Source organism: Benincasa hispida, chromosome 5 (assembly GCF_027475165.1).
Source record: "Benincasa hispida cultivar pf3 chromosome 5, pf3_genome.v1.1, whole genome shotgun sequence".
NCBI lineage: Eukaryota > Viridiplantae > Streptophyta > Magnoliopsida > Cucurbitales > Cucurbitaceae > Benincasa > Benincasa hispida.
Genome location: NC_143482.1, coordinates 69,021,017 through 69,039,231, shown reverse-complemented (window position 1 = coordinate 69,039,231; position 18,215 = coordinate 69,021,017). Strand labels below are relative to the sequence as shown.

Genomic DNA, 18,215 nt, shown 5'->3' with positions numbered 1-18,215 from the left:
ATGTAAATTTAAATTGGGGAAAAAAAAATTCAAATTCCATTTCTAAAGGACATGACCGACCGGTCGATATCTCCGATCTTCGATCTCGTCGGATCTCTACAAACGCCGCCGGCCGAATAATCAGGTAACTTCTCGCTTCTATTTCCGATGATAGTGCTGCTGATTTATCAAGAAGAATCCCTAATTCTCCGGCGAGATTGGACTTCCTTCTCCCGTAATTTTAACGAGTTACTACTTCTCTCGCTGCTTTCTTTCCCTTTGTTTGATTGTTATTGCCATAAATGGTGGAATAAGATCTTGGATGTTCTCGATTCGAGGCAATGAAAACTGAAAATCTATGAGAATAACCATTTACGTTGTGGTCAGAATTAGAACGTAAGATCCTAAATCGAATTCATCACCGTTACGATTCAGAAAAAGTGAAATTCAGAGATTGATAATCAAATTTCGGTGAAGAAGAAGTTGTCTCCATAACAGAGAAAATGTAGTAATATCCTTATCGATTTACATCGGAAGGAGAAAAAAGAAGCTAAAAAATTCTTGTCCTGGATCACTCTCTTTGATATACTAATCGTCTACGAGAAACCAAAATCAGAAAAGAAACCTATATACAGAAAAATTTAAAAAAGAAAAATAAAAAGAAAAACAATCTCTCTGAAAAAAAATACAAGAGAGGAAAAAGAAAAAGGTCCGTTTATGACTGGAGAGAGAGATTGGAAAGAAGATCTTGAAGATGGCGAGAATCGTAATCACCGAGTCTGAGAGCTTCAAGAACACGCTCAAAGAGAAGAACGTGACAAGGAATATGTAGAACGCCTTTCTGTTCGTAACCGTACTCTTGAGCGGATTTATCGAGGAGCTCGACGAAAACAGGGTGATTTAAGAGTTGAGCGCTGACGACGAAACGTTCCATCTCTTCGCCGACGTAAACGGGGACGTGGCCTTGCGGAACGGTGCCGGAACGGAGGATCCGAGAACGGCGAAGTTTGGTGGCGGCGGCGGCGGCGGCGGAGGGAGAGTCGGAGCGGAGAAGACAGTACTGAGAGGAATCGGCAACACGAGAAAGGCGGCGGATCAATTGCTTCATGATGATTGATAAAAGAAATAGAGATTGAGATTTGATTTGATTTGAATGAATTTGATGAGTGAATTGGTGGTTTAGTATGAAGAAGATGAAAGAGAGGTTGAAGATTGGGAGAAGAATGGGAATAATATATATAGAAGTGAAGGGGAGGTGTGAGTTTGGAATTTCCAGATTAAAATTTAAAATTAAATACAATATTAATATAAATATATATAAAAAGAAAAAGAGAGGGTGGGGAGGTACAGGTAAGAGTACTTGCCAGGTACAATCACTCACACCACCTTCCCCTTTCCCTCTCTCATTATTATTTATTATTTCTTGTTTTCTTTTCTATTTCAATTACTTTTCCATATTTATGGTATAAATTTATTTTGGCCTTTGATTTCTCCCTACTATAAATTTAGGGAGCGCTGAATATAGTTAATGGTTAGTATATTCTATTATAATAGACAGTGGGATTATAATAGTTAATATTTAGACTACAAACTATTTTAGTCTAGTTAAAAATAGTTTATGTTTAAGGTGTAAACTATTTTTGTTTGAGTAGAAAATAATAAACATTCTAACAAAAGAAAAGAGCAAAACGAGAAATAGTAAATACTGTAATAAATAGTAAATAATATAATAAATTGGGTCTTCAAATAATATTCACTATAATTAATTGTAGTTCTACACACTACTATTATATTTGACACGTAACTCACTCCACCAACTTTTAGTCGTTGCCTCAAATGGTCCATTTGTATTTATTTTGTTAAATGTGCATATCATAAGTTTTAAAATTTGTTAAAGTGAGCATAATTTAGTAGTAATTGACATGGACTACATTTCACAATATTGAAAATTTAAATCCTCATTTTTCACTTATTTTAAGATTTTTAATTTTTTATATATAATTTAAAAAGAGTTAGTATTCATTTTTCTTGTAAAAGTCATTTGAATTTTCGATTTTTATCTATATAGATATTTGATTATAAGTTCTTTTTAATTTGAGGATTTATTAAATATAAAATCAATATTTTATAGGCTTTTATTTTATTTTATTTTGTGTTTGTTAAAGTTTAAAGATATGTTACCCACCAATTTAAAATAACAGGCTCCTAATTTAGCCTTTGACTTATTGAGTTATTGGTATAATTCTTTAAATGCAAATGTTTATTGCTAATGATTATTACATTTTCAATTTTTTTTAATTGCAATTCTTTTTTAAATATCTAGTATATTAATTAATCTAAATTGAGTAATAATATTAAAGAAATATATACATACATTTATTAAAAAAAAAAAAAAAAAACTGTATTTGTGTTCTTTTTATGCTTAGGATACACTAGGTGACAAAACTAACCATCTCTCTCTTTTTTCTTTCTTTCATCCCTAAAAGATGTTTATAATTCAACATTATTACGTCTCTTCAAAGAAAAAAGAAAATCTACATTATTGTGGGTTTATCTCTTTAACGGTCTTAATAATTAAGTCCATATATTTACCTTTTTTTTTTCGAAAAAGGGCAGAGCAACGTAATTAGGTATGAATTAAAATAGATGTTTATTTGAGGAATTTAAACAGATATTTATTGGATCGACAACTAACTAATAATTGTATATTATCTACATAAAAAACTAATGATTATATAAAAACAATGAAAATTTTCAAAAAATACCAAAATATTTATAAAAATAATTTTAAAAATCACTCATAAACTTCTACGGATAGATTTCTATCCACTTCTATAAAAAGATTAATTTTTTTTTATTTGGTATAAATATTTCTTATTTTTTTATATTTAAAAATCCTTCTAAAAACAACATAATATCGATATTTTTAATTCATATTTGAAATATAACTTCAAATTAAAGTTTTGCTGTGAAATATTAAACTACTTGTTTGCACACTCTAATCTTTACCAACTAACCTTTATCATGCTCAATACTAATGTGGAATTGTGGATGATGATGTGGGCATGTGTAGGACGTTTTTCTTTTCTTTTCTTTTCTAAATAAATAAAAAAGTACTTTTGTAGTACTTTTACTACTCATACTTTCGGAAGAACATTATATTAGTTAATTACATAGAGATCCAAAAAGATGAAATACTTTGAATTTTTTTTAAAAAAAATTGTTTTCTGAAAATTTTAAAATTACTTCACTTTTAATTGGTTTAACCAAGCATTACTATTTTTTCTTAGAAAAAAATACAGCTCGCTTTCACTTGTTGATATGCTAAATAAATACCAAGTTTCATTTATATACCTAAAGTAAAAATATCTCATAAGATTATATTATTTGAGTATCTATTATTAACTTGTGAAGTTAAACCATCCAATTGGACGGACGGCGGCGGCACTAACATCTAAAAAAAAAAATAGTTAAAAAATCAGGACCAAAATTTTTCTCAGTTCTTTGTCTCTTACTTCTTCTAGGTTCTATATCAAGCATTCTATCTATGGTGTTAACATCTACAATGTCAGACAGATTACTAGAAACTATATTATTTCTTGTTTCATGCATACTATTAGATAAGGAAGGTATAGAAACAGATCATTCTCACAATTGGTCACTCTAACAGATTTAGTATTTCCCATTTTCAAAGGAAAAATATGCTAAAAAAATTATGCATCCCTATATTCACATACAGATCTATCATTCAAGCACATAAATCTGTATGCAGCACTATCTTGTGCATAACCAATAAACACACAATCAAAAGTTTTAGATCCTACTAGATTAGGTGCATATCTTTTCCAGAGTTCGTAAGGTATCTTATCCAGTTTCTTTTGAGATACTCTATTAAGAATAAAACAAGCAGAAAGCACAATTTCCCCCCACATGTTATCAGACTATCCAAAACTTAACAACATAGCATTCATCATCTCCTCAAGAGTTCTATTTTTACGTTCTGCTATACAATTTTGTTGTGGTGAATAAGGTGCAGTAAATTCATGAATAATGCCATTTGATTCACAAAATTCTTTAAGTGTATTATCATTGTATTCACCACTTTTATCTGATCTTAACCTTTAAATCTTCTTATCTAATTGATTCTCTACTTCTGCTTTATATTTCAAAAACATACTACCAACTTCATCTTTTGTCTTTAAAAGATAGATTTTAGTATATCTAGAAAAATCGTCAACAAAAGAAATGTAGTAATTTTTCCACCTCTACTTGTGGTGTTTTTGAAATTAGCTAAATTAGAGTGAATCAGTTCTAGTAATTCTGTACTTCTAGATGTGATGAGTTTAAAAGGTTTCTTGATAAACTTTGTTTCTACACAAACATGACATTTACTAATTTCATGTGTTTCAGATGCATTAATCAATTTTAAAACCTTAAATTTCATAATTGATGCAATGTTCACATGACCTAGTCTACCATGCCATATATCAAGAGACTCAACTATGTAAGCATAATTATAAGCACTTGCCTTCATCATATTTGTAACAGGGACAATATTTAGTACAAAAAGACAATCAGCAAGATATCCCTTACCAACAAAATCTCCATTTTTGGTGAGGACAATCTTGTCAGCTTCTAAGACAACCTTAAGCCTAGCTCGATTCAACAGACTCCCAAACACCAAGTTCCTACATAAGGAAGGTACATACAATACATTACTTAAGGACAAAATGCAACGACCCAAATTCAGGAGGGGTACATGAATGAACCGGTATCACATCTGAATGAGAGAGATCCTGAGGATATGAAAGTATGGTTAAGAAAGGCTTAAAAAGAATTGAAAGTTACTACCTATACCAACAAGGTACACCTTCCTTTTCGGTGGCTCAATCTTAAGAACTCCAAAGTTAAGCGTGCTTAGTTTAGAGCAATCCTATGTTGGGTGACATTAATTTTAAAAGAACATTCCCTTTTCCTAAAGGACTGTGAGGAGAGGACTTTATAACCTATAGATCTACATATATATTTCTATGTTCATTGGATATAACCAGTTAACGAGGGTATGTCTCTACATACCTTTGGAACTTAACACATTTACATTACAGGGTTTCGCAACATTGTTCATACATGAATAGTACAACTTAGTGAACCCCATCTAGTATACTAGTCACTAGATAGATAGGTCTATAATTACGCTTCCTTCAACCTGTTTCTTTGAGTAGCAAAGCAGTAGCAGAATAGTCTTTTGGAAATTGACCGCTACCTGAAAGAAAGCATTTGAAAACGTGAGCTAGAAACCCGGTGAGTGACTTAATATAAATCTCATGCTCAAAACCGGAAGCTTGAAACCATAATACTGAAACTAAAGTATACCAAGAAAACGTGTATATAAAACCTTTAAACCACCATTAAACATCATTATTCCTTAGTTGAGAACGAGCATACATCGCTTTAGCTCCCAACGTTTGTTATTGGCCAAGAGACTCATACTTTGACCTCCCTTTGCTAGTATATAGCCTAGGAGACCCATACTTCGGTCTTTCATTTGGAACTACCTATGGCACATGGAGTTTTCTATATACCTTCAACACCTTAGGTACATTTATTCAAATACCTTCCTTATCTTCAGTATCCGGCTCACTTAAGCTATCAAGTTCTCGAATATAGCATAGAAAACTCTTTAGGATACCTTCCCTACCTTCAGTATCCCTTTTCATTATATTTAGGAATACCAACGCTTGTACTTTGACAATCTTAGGTACATTAAGCTTCATTCAACCTTAGATTTAACCCTAACGCATGCTTCATACTTTGTAAAATAATTTGACTTAAATCATGTTGATCTAGCTTGTAAAACTATTAGCATGCGTTAGATATGAAAAACATACTTGAAAAATTCATACATTAGTAACATCATGTGTTGATAAACATTCATAAGCATTAACAATTCCAAACTATCCTTCTAACATAGGAAAAGATATGACTGCCCTTATTCTTAGTTGAGAGTGAACTATTAGATCTAACCCTCAATGTCAACCTTGATCGAGGAGAACCCTTTTGCTCAATCCCTCGACGTCGTATTACCTACGTGCACGTTGTTATAACTGAGTACCGTCATACCTTAGGTACTTGACTAGGATACCTTCTCATTGTCCTTCAGTATCTGTCATATAAATAGTCATAAACATTTAGTTGAAAGGATACCTTCTCATTGTCCTTTAGTATCCATCATATAACTAGTCATAAACATTTAGTTGAAAGGATACCTTCTCATTGTCCTTCAGTATCCGTCATAAACATTTAGTTGAACACTAAGGCTTAGTACTCAAATCATCATACTAGTTCATCCATCATACTGGTTCATCATAAAAATGGAGTTACTTAAACATACTGATAGTATTTGGATAAGATAACATATCTAAATCATGCCAATTCCATGGAAAACATGCTTTACTTAACATGAGAAACAGTTTCACAAATATGTTGCTTGGCAATCCATTTAAACACTTAGCATGGGAAATATCTTCAAGAAATCATAGTTTTTAAATCATTAAAACAGTAAGTCATCACATAGTCACTCACAGTTCGTTGGCCTCTTAACGGGTTATATGCCTCTCCTAGCTCTTCTTGGCCTGAAAAGACATAATTCCCAGTTAAACTACTCAGAATTCTTAGCAAGATACCTCAAATAGTTCATTTACTAAGGAACTTTCATCAACAAAGACAGCTTTACTAGCGAGATCCTCCTCAAGAGCAAGATCCTTATGAACGAGATCAAGCTTTTCCTGGAAAATTGTCATCCTAGCGATACTAACCTTACCAGCAAGATTCAGCCCAATTTCTAGCGAGATTCCCTTCTAGAGTGAGATCCTCATCACAAAATTAGCGAGATTTCCTTCATTAGCGAGATCCTCACCACAAAATCTCGCTATAATCTCCACGGTGAGCTGTTTGCTTGTTCTTCCCAAGCAGCTGTATGCCTATGCACAGTTCTCTATTATAATTTCAAAAATTTATAACTCAAAATTCAGCTATCTTTTGAAAAAACTTCCTTCTACAAATATGTTTAGAATTGAGTTAGCAACATTACCTTAAAATTTTAGCTCAAAATTTCTTGTTGCTTAATCTAGAGATTCAAAAATTCATCATTGGCCCCCATTCAAGTAGCTACCTGCTTGTTCAACAATTTTTAGTTCAAACTTCAAAATTATATAACCCAATTTTCAGGCCTCATCTTAAAAAGTTTTATTCTACAAGGTTGTTTATAACTGAGTTAAAAATATTTTCTCAAATTTTTAGCTCAAAACGCTTCATAATTGGTCCCGGAACTTCAATTCTTCACTGATGACCTAGATTCACCTGAGAAACGAACCCTTCATCTTTATTTTGCCCCTCCGGCCTTATTCTGGCAAGTTTTCCTTTCAACAACTTAGCCACAAAAAATAGACACACAGAGCTTTCGAATACCACTAGAATTATACAAATAGCTTAAGTAATTTGTCTAAACCGACCTAATGAACTCAACCTTCTTACTTATATTACCACCCAAAATCCAGCATGAACTCTCCTTGTGCCACTTGGCCCACTATTGGTGGTGAAGGGCTAGGATTTAGCAAATTTCCTTTTGCTAACTTCACTCACAATATTACTTTAGCACCATACCTCATTAGATGGCATGGTCTCATTCATATGCTTATTATGCATTCCATCATCAAGCATGACCTTCCTTAGCCTAGCCGAGTTTTGTCCTACTTTTACACTTAGCTACCCAAGAGCTTATTTCTTCTTGCTTACATCTTCTACCTTTCCTAAGACATGGCTTCATTTAGTTCATTAGAAGACATCACATTACTTACTCTTACTTGAAGTAATTAGGGTTCAGGTTTTACAATTCATGCTACTAAATTTCAAATAAAATACCTCAGATTTTATTAAATAAATAAATTGTTTGTACATTACAATTACAAATTATAGGACCCACAAGATTTAGGGCATCAATCCCAACATTTCTAAGTACTTCTGTTATGGTTGAGTTGCCCATAAACACACATTCTCCATCAGTAATGTCCTCGTAATCATGGAAGAGCTCTTGGTTTGAACAAAAATGTTTCGAAGCTCCGGTGTTAAGTATTCAGTCAATTTTGTTTTCCACTAAGTTTACTTCCACAACAGCAATTACGTCATCTTGTTCAGTAAAATTAGCTTGTGTGTATGGGTTGTTGATTTGACCTTCCTTTCCTTTGACTGCATTGGTAGGATTTGTGCCCAGGTTTTCTGCAGACATAGCAAATTAATTTTTTCTTTTATATCTTCCCACCAACAGTTTTGTGACATCCATTCTTCTGAGAAGAATTATTCTTTCCAAATTGTTTTTTTATGATTGTTGGACCTATCTTTGTTAAAAGCAAAAGATTCAACCAAGTTAACATTAACTGAATTTAGATTTCCAGAAATTAGCTTATCTTTTAGCCTATTGGCTTCTTCCGTGCGCATGTGACTGATAAGCTCCTAGAGTGTGAGATCCTTCTTTTTGTGTTTTAGATGATTTTTGTAGTCGCTCCAGGATGGGAAAATTTTCTCAAGCAGTACATTTGCTTGGAGAACCTCACATTTTCATGCCCTCGGCCAAAACGTTGGCCATAAAATTTTCATTTTCATGTATATGCTCTGCTATCGGTTTCTCGTCTATCATCTAAAATTGTAGTCATTTACCAACAACGTACTTTTTACGATTAATATCATCTCCTCCATATCAGGAATCCAACATACTCCAAATTACCCTTGCTGACTTTTGGACCATGAACAAATCGAACATCGAATATGTCATATGATTCAGCAAATGGCCACAGACTGTTTTGTTGTCTTTCTCGTACTTATCACTTATCAGGATTAATCGTGCAGGACTATTGTGATTGATAAAAAAATATCAAGAGGCTATTTGGAGGATTCTGGATCAGAGATAGTGGTCACCTTTTCGGTATTAGTAGGCACTTTTGTGATGAGGATGTAATCAATATCCAGCTGCTCAAAGAAGATCAATAATTTTTTAGACCAGCGACGATAATTTGTTTCGTCCAGTGGTTTGAGCTTGGACAAATCGAGGAGAACCTTACCATTCTAGATTAACATCTGGATAATTGCTTTCAGATTGTTAGAAAACAGATGTCACGAAAGGTAGTTACATCGTGGAGAAACCACTGCTCTGAAAGCAATTACGGTGCGACCTCGGTACTAATCGTTATGTCGGTTGCTCTTTAAGGTTAACACAGTCTCCAAATTCAAACGTGCACTCCTTGAAAAATGGACTAGAACCGATGAGAAGAATGCCTAGGACAGAAGAAGAATTTAGAAGAAAATAGAAGAAGAAAATTGAGTTGTTAAATAGCAGTGGGGAGGAGGACACGAACGATCTGAAACGAATGGTCACAAATAATTAAAAAGATAAGTAATAAAAATTTAGTTCTTTTTTGCGTAAGTGCAGTTACCTGAACTCGTCCGTACGGCAGCAGCGCGTGTGGTAAAAAAGTTATACTTTTACCACCAACACATTTTGGATTCTCATATAGAATTTCTTGGTATTTATACCCTTCAAACAATTTTAAATCTATCCATGTGAGATAAAACTTATCACTCTCTTAATTTTTCCTATAGACATAAGTCCAAAAGTCATTTCCAACCAAATTATAAAAGAAGTATATTAATGATACAGTATACATAGGAATAGCATATTGAATATTCATAGTGGGGGAATCTGATTAAAAAAAGGAAAAAAAAAAAGGTGGGCGTAGTAGGCTTTGGGTGGGGGCATGACGTGTGGGAGAGGCCAGAGGGACTTTGTTTGTCGGAGACCGGAGTGGCTGAGCGGCGCTCGGTTGTGTTTCTGTTTAGCATTTAAATATTAATATTCCTATTTCCTACACTCCTACGTCCTACCGTGTGCGCCCAAGCCTCAACGGCGGTGCCCTTCAATATGCACTCCAAAGTCCCCTATTCCCATTTTCACTCTTTTTAAAATTCTGAAATTTTGGAATCTCAGTTCCCATAATGAACACGAAATTTCTTGGCCATTCATTCATTCTTTCTTGGAGGAAAAGAAATAAGGAAATATGAGTTGTAATATTGATCGAGGACAATAATTGAGAATATAACCATTTCAACCGTCCATGGAAGGTAATACACACTAATAGCTCTTAATTTATACACATTTTAACTATTCATTCTATTCGTCGAAGAATCGTTGGATGATATGTAATTCAATTTACCTTCACCCATCAATTTAAAGTTTTTTAGCTTAGACTTTTGAGTCAACTGATCATCAACTTAAGTTTTTAAGTCGATTGGTGATTTAATATGTTATCAAAGAAGTTCAAACTCCTGCAAACGTTGTTTCCTCCCTAATTTATATCGATTTATACTTGTTTGGCTCTTCTTCATATTTGAAGCCCATAAGTAAAGGGGAGTGTTAAATGATTAAATTCGTACAGGTACAACATGGGTAGCTGAAATAGAATAATTACATAGATGTGAAATCGAACCTTTGATTTTCAAGGAGGGAATACCAGCCTATTACCTTTGACCTCAATGCTATTATTAAAACATTGACGTAATTAAATTGATTGTAATCCTATCCACCTAAATTTTTGAGTTAAGATTGTTTGAAAGATCGGCCATTCATCAATTATTAATAATGTTATTTTTCAAAAAAAAGGAAAGGAAAGGAATAAGGAACATTAATTGGATGAGGAAACAAGGTGGGAGGGGGAAGGGGGAAAGGGGTGTCCCAAGCAGCATTCTTGTGTCTCTTTTGACAAGTCTTCTTCGTTTCCTCCTTCACTGTCTTCTCCATTATTCATTTTTCTTCTACCTACGCGTTTTTTCTCCTTCCTTTTAACTATTTCAATCTTCTCCTCCTCCTCTCTCCGTGTTTTCCATTTTAATATTCTCAAACGGATTGCTTCCCTCATCTCCCGGTTGTCATAATATTTTAATTTCTCAATATTTTCACAATCAAAACTATTCTTTATGTCAGCCTGTATTTTTGTATTCTTCCACATCCTCCATTTCCATTTTACGCTCTATCTTATCCCTTTTGTTTTCCTCATAACAACAATCTTGAATTGATTTATCTCAATTCAACCTAAATGTTTTGTTATTATTGCATTGGATTGGACTACCCATTACTCTGTTTTACCTTTTGGTCTCTCCCCCTCCTTGCTTATCAAATATATACGGAACCCTCCACTCCGTAGCACCGTACAAACACATTCACAGATTTTAAATAACAAAAAACACAACCGAACTGCCGCCCACCCCAACTTTAATCACTTCCAAAGTCCCACACAACACTCACACACACACCCCTTTTTCCCTTTTCTTTTGCTTTCCCTCTACTTCTAATTTTGCCACTCCTCATACCTCAACTCACATATTATATGTGCTAAGGTTTTACATTAAAAAATTGTTCACGAGTTGGTCCAATTCAGTCATAATTATTTTCTAAATTTCATTTCATTCAATCATATTGGATGAATATGAGAAAACTAGTCATCTATCTTATAAAAATTGTGAGGTTCTTGATTTTTCCGGTATTGAGATCCTCAACAAACTTATTTGAATTTGATTAAATTTCTTCATTCTAAACAATTCTTATTCAACAATGAAAGTCCGTTTATTATTATCATTTTTTTATTAATAAAGTGAAAGGTTAGTATTTTTATTTTCAAATATAAAACTAAGATTAGCCAATGAATTTGGCTATATCGAACATAATAAGTGGGGTATATAGATTTAAACAAATAACTTTGTTTGCATGTGGATCTCACACACATTCTCGTCGTCATGGGTTGTCCTCCGACTTGTTTCTCTTGGTTTCATCTTGCTTTTTGAGTCAACCTGTGTGGGAGATTTTTGTATCGATGTGGGGTTGAGTCTACCACTTTCCACTGCCTAAATTAATATAAAAGTATAGTTTAGCTAGACATACAATAGTAAAATCATAGCTCTCTTTTGAAGATTATTTACTTTTTGTCTTTGGGATCGTCAAAGAAGGCTATTTATAATGTCATCTTTTGATTATGTGTAACTCAATTAATGACATGGTAGTTTATGGTGCTCGAAGCTATTGCGTCCAAATGTAGTTCGATTATTTTCAAATTGATATATTTTTAATGGTTTTGACTATCTTTTTTGGAATGTCCGATTTTTCTTGAGCTTGGGACTTGTATGAGACAACCCTCACCCAACTTCAAGTAAACGAGTATATGCCAACTATCGTGGACGATGTTATTTTCACAATGAGTACTTTTCTTGCCACTTGGGAGCATCAATGAGATACATTCAAGATGATGATAATGTACGGAATGATATGCCAAGTTGGTCTAACTCTAACCCCGCCGTGGCCCCCATTTGCTTCTTGCCCCCTTTGATTTATTTTCAATCCATCCCCAACTTATAGGGATGGGAATTTTCAATTTGATGCACAAATTAATCTCCCTTTCTTCATTGACATTTTTTTTTCCTGAAAATTTGTTTAATAAAATATTAATGAGTGTTTATCCATATTTCCTAATATTTGAGCAGGTCGGTTTTCATAAGTTGATAAAGTGATTATGTCAATATGATGCACATCTTGTAACATTAAATTAGGCTTAAAGTCACTGTCTTTGATACTGTAACTTCTTTATTTCTTGAGAAATGAATCGGTTTGAGTATCAATTTATACTTGCTGTTTTTTTATTTTTGTCATTAACTTTATAGGAGAAAAAAAAAACACACGCATGCACACGTAAGGCACAAGCTAGTTTATTATATAATTTTCTAGTTTAAATTGAAAGTGGGGCAAAACAATATTATCTAAAACTAAAAAGGGCGAAAGAGACCATAATTAGGGAGGACCGAGGAGGAAGAAATAAAAATGGGATGGTTCAATAGTGGCTATCCGAGCCGAAGAAAAGTCTAGTTTATTCTTTTCTTTTTTATGAACATCACTTTTACTAAAGAAGAAGAAATCAAAATGGCCATTCAATTATTCCAAAAGCCTTGTGCTTTCGGACGTGGGCAGGGCAGCCAAGCCATGACTGTTATTTCAAAAAGTAAAAACAAAGAAATAATAAAATAAAATAAAGTTTTGGCTTTGGTACGGAAATGACCTCAGCTGCGATTTTGATTTTTTGAGAGATAAAAAGCATAAAGTATGAGGGGATTTTGGTAGTGGCATTACAGAGCAGAATCAGCCCATAATGACCCGGAAATCCACATTGCCAGAGCAGCCTACCAACGACAAAACACAACGCAATCTCCTTCGAATTCGTCTTTTCCGTACCAATAAAGATAGTTGTCCTTACTTTTTTATCATATTTTCAATAGATTTATGTTAAATACGGTATAATACCTAACAAAGGAATAGAAAAAAGGGGATAGCTAGTTGGGTTGAAAAGCTAGAAGGGGCGTCAGTCAAGGGAGTGGTGGGACTTAAATGAGCAAGTTGTTGATGGATTTATAGAATTGAATTCCGGCACATAAATTTGACGTATATGTATTTTAGCATTTGAAAAAGAGAGTTCAAAGTAGATAAGCTCATTAACAATTACACGCAAACTGGGAGTGGAATTTGTAAAGGGGGCAGATTGGGGAGGATAGTTCAATGCTTGGGGCAATTTTTCATCCTCTTTGGGCCCAACTCACAAGTCACAACACTAATTAAATTTGGAACCCAAAAAAAATAATAATAATAATAAAATATTATTTTATTTCTTTTATCTTTTAAGTCTAAATGTATGTATATTTATGGTATTTGTTGAATTCTTGGAGGAAAATATCTGAAAAGGGTGGACCCAGTTTGTTTGGTTGCTGGGAATTGGGACCTGAAATTTAAGGCTGTGGTAGCAATCTTCTGAATCTGCCTTTTGTAATTTGCTTATTCTCTCCCAAAATTTCCCCTTAAATTCAACAGAAAAATGGCCAAATATTTTGGTTATAATAAAACAACGAGCGTAGCGTATCAATCTATTTGGTAAATATGTTAACAAGAAGCAATGTGGATTTGGGAGCTTGAATTTCCCATAAATTTGTAGGAAGTAGGTTTGGTGTAAACTCTATGTTAAAGGAAGTAATATCCTATGGATAGGTATTTTAAAAGATAGCACAGAATAGAGCCCACTTGAGCTGTATATCAACTCCCATGTCTTTAATGTAGTCAAGGCTGATATGTACGGATACAACAGATTTGGAATAACTTAGTTATAATTTCAATGTCTAAACTCTATTTGGTAATTTTTTTTTTATTTTTGAAAGTTAAGCCTATACATACCATTTTTACAAGTAAATTTCTTTATTTTTATTATCTACTTTCTATCAATATTTTTAAAAAATCTAGCTACGTTTTGAAATCTAAGAAAAATAGTTTTAATTAGAAACCTGTTTTTGTTTTTTTTTTTTTTTTTATTAGGCCTAATTCAACTCTTTTATTTAGAAAAAACGAGAAACATAGTAAGAAATTGAGAGAAAACGTGCATAATTTTTAAAAATTGAAAACAAAAAAATTAAGACCCCATTTGGTAACCATTTGATTTTTTGTTTTGAAAATTAAGTTTATAGACACTATTTCTACCTCTAAATTTCTTCTTCTGTTATCTACCTTTTACCAATGTTTTAAAAAACCAAGCCAAAATTTGAAAACTAAAAAAAGTAGTTTTGAAAAACTTATTTTTGTTTTTGGAATTTGGCAAAGAATTCAACAATTGTACTATGCACATCATGGTAAGAAATGGGGAAGAAAATAGGCTTAATTTTCAAAAACCAAAAATTTAAAAAAAAAAAAAAATGCTTATCAAATGGGGCATAAATGATTATCAAACGAGACTTAAATTTTTAGCTTTGTATATATTTAACTCTTGAACCTTAGAATTTAATAGGTCTTTGAACTTTAAAGTTTGTTTCTATTTAGTCTTTGAAAATTAAAAAATGTCCAATATGTAAACTTTCAATGTTATGTTCAGTAGGTCTCTGAATTGTGTTATTCCTTAAAATTCATTGACTTGTTAGACATTAAATTGAAAGTTTGAGTTTTTATTAGACATAAAATTCAATTTTATATTTAATATAACAAATAATTTTAACAAAATTCAAGACCTATTAGACACAAAATTGAAAATTTAAGAATCTATTTGACATTTTTATAGTTGAGGGTCCTTTCGAATATAAAATAAAAGTTAAAAGATCAATTTGACACTTTTTAAATTTCAAAAGACCTTTTAGACACAAGCAAGTTAAAAAATTAAAATTATAATTTAATCTTCTTCATATTATATATAATATAGGAGCCATTACAAATATAGCAATCAAGTCTATAATATAAGCAGATATAGTACAATGTAAAAGAATTTGTAAATGTAGAAAAATTTAGATCTAACACTTGGATAGGGTTGGCAAAATTCTCCGCGGGGCCCTGCCTGTCGGGGATGGGAATCTTCCATTTGACCAAGGATGGGATCAAATCGAGGACCCCTTTAGGATCCTCGTATCGAGGACGAGGCAAGAATGGGGAGGGTATTCCCACCCTGTCGCTGTCCCCGACCCCGCCCTAATTAGGTTATATATATATATATATATATATATATATATATTAGATATTCAACTTTTTACATTTAACCTAGTTTTTAATTTAGCTTAATTTAAGCCCAACTAAAGTGTCCATACCCAAACCAAATAGAATTTTAGGGATTTTTTTTTAAAAAGTCCTCATGGAAAACAAAATGGAAAATGGGGAATCCCCGCCTTCAAGCCGAGATGGGGGTAAAATCCCCCAACGGGGACGGGGACGGGGAACCCCCTCCCCCACCTGGCCTCAGTCCCATTGCCAACTCTACTATTGGAGTCTATCGATGATAGACTATGTTGCTTAAGTATATCAACGATATAGTCTATCACTGATAAATTTGACTGTATTTATAATTTTTAAAATGTTATTATACACCTAACCCAAAAAAAAAAAAAAAAAAAAACTGCGATTACTATAAAATAATATGGATGGGATAGGGGGAGTGTGCCTAAGTTAGGCGTGCGGGCCGGCGCTGACTATGGGGTGCTTGGACTTGGTGTGGTGCTCTCAGCTTGGGCTTTGTGGGCCGTAGCCCACCACACAATCTTCGCAATTGGCAATGGGTACAGTGGCAGAGGGAAGAAAGAAAGAGGTCATTGTTTATTTTACGGGAAATTAGAGGAAATAGCAAAATTGAGGGATACCTTTTGATTTTTGTCCAAAAATAAAAATAATAAGATTTTTGATAAAAATGTATCGTACACATGACATATATTTTTTTAATATCCAAAGTGTCCTTGGTATGGTCGATTAATTATTTTTTTTCGAATACTATGTAATTGTTATATCATGTATAAATTCTCAATGGAAATACAGTGTAAAAAGGAGTCGTATGTTATGAGACTGCGTATAAAAATATAGTGTAAATGGAATCGTCGGTTAGGAAATTTCAACATAACGGATTCAAGAGATAAATGTGACAAATTTTTCTCCCATTTTAAAATTTGAATTGGCATTTCATATTTGTTTTGATTTGATTTAACCATTTTTCGAAAATATTCAAAATTAATCAATCTTTAATTTATTTATCACTATTTTAATTTTAATTTTAATTTATAATATATCTTTATATTTTACATTATTTTTTTGGTTTTTTATTATTTTAAATTCGGATTAATTTTTTAAAAATTCTAATTAAGATTTTACTTAATATTTTATACATATTATCATTTAACAAACTATACATTTCATTTAAATTTTATCCTTTTTTTGTATTTCTTTAATCACCATTTATTCATTATCATCTTATTATATTATTATACCACTAATTTGTGTTTTTGACAAACAAATAAATATTCACTTTTGCATTCTTGCTGTTTTTGCTACGCCTCTACAACGAGTTAAGTTTCTTTCATGAGTTTTATGGTTGATGGAGTTATAAATACAGTGTAATTGTTGAAGCTTAAGTGAAAATAGAATTATGAATTCAGTGCAATTGTAAATAAACAAGCTAAGATTTTTCTCCGTCGAATTATATTTGAATTTATATTTAATTATCAAATTAGATTTTATCTAACTACTTATCGAATTAATCATGATAAACAAAAACTTCCTGATTTTAATCTTCAATTTATATTTGAATTTATCTTATATTATCAAATTTGATTTTATCTAACTAACTTTCCATTTGTTTGAATGTTTGTTACAAATTCAAATATATCTAAATATTTTTTCATTATTTTATACATATTGTTATCAAATTAATTTGACCTTTTATATATATATATATATATATATATATATATATATTATATATATATATATATATATATATATTGGATGTTTTCAATTTTTTATATAGTAACACGTAAAAAGGGTTTGTTGTACTTAAAAACAAACATATAAATGAAAACTAAACTTTAAGGGTGCGTTTGGTGCGCAGAGTTGAGTTGAGTTGGTAATTATTATAGGATGAGAGTGATTGGGAGAGTTGATATGAATAACGTGGTGAAAATGTGAGTTAGCACGAATAACGAGGTAATAAAACTCTTTAATAATTGATGAACCAAACAGTGGGTGGGTTTTTTTTTTTACCCACCCAACCCAACCCAACTTGGGGCCAAACACCTCCTAAATGTTTGAAACATGTGCGTATATATATTTTTCAGTTTATTACTAGTATTAACATTATTATTATTATTATTATTATTATTATTATTATTATTATTATTATTATTATTATTATTATAAATTAACAAAAAAACCCAAAATCTCATATTCTTCATCTTCTTCACTTAGCCGTCCCAAAAATCTATTTTTCTTCTTATCAATCTCATGTCTGCGATCGTTCGTTCAACAACCATTTCTTGAATTCCATCGAATATCTTATGAGCAAAATGGTCACATGGAATGAAGACGATGAAACTTCCTATAACTGGTTTGATGTCAAACACAAATATATTTCACATCGTCCTGAAGTTGCAATTCTTTCAAATACGCACTTATCAATTACAATTTTGGTGCAATCAACTTTGCTCTTTCTCACCTTGAAGGAAGTCCATCATTATGGACATCCATAAGTTTCTAATGACTCCCACTGCCTGGTCGTCGTCCTCCCTCGCATACACGCATTCTATAGGCAACCAGGAGCGTTAAGGATCATATTAGGTGATTTTTAATTTTTGCTTCTGAAATTTTT

The 18,215-nt window shown here is 32.3% G+C and overlaps 1 protein-coding gene across 1 annotated transcript; it reads right to left on the bottom strand.

Annotated features, from left to right (window-relative positions):
- Positions 1-445: 445 nt before the first annotated feature.
- LOC120078131 (auxin-responsive protein SAUR71) lies at positions 446-1,289 on the bottom strand. The gene has a single exon (XM_039032350.2). It carries the CDS (start codon positions 1,085-1,087, stop codon positions 695-697), a length of 393 nt encoding a protein of 130 aa, XP_038888278.1. The 5' UTR covers positions 1,088-1,289; the 3' UTR covers positions 446-694.
- Between the last annotated feature and the right edge of the window lie 16,926 nt (positions 1,290-18,215).

Excerpts from the sequence above, each read along its gene's own strand:
- LOC120078131 (XM_039032350.2), bottom strand. The coding sequence starts at position 1,087 with ATGAAGCAATTGATCCGCCGCCTTTCTCGTGTTGCCGATTCCTCTCAG.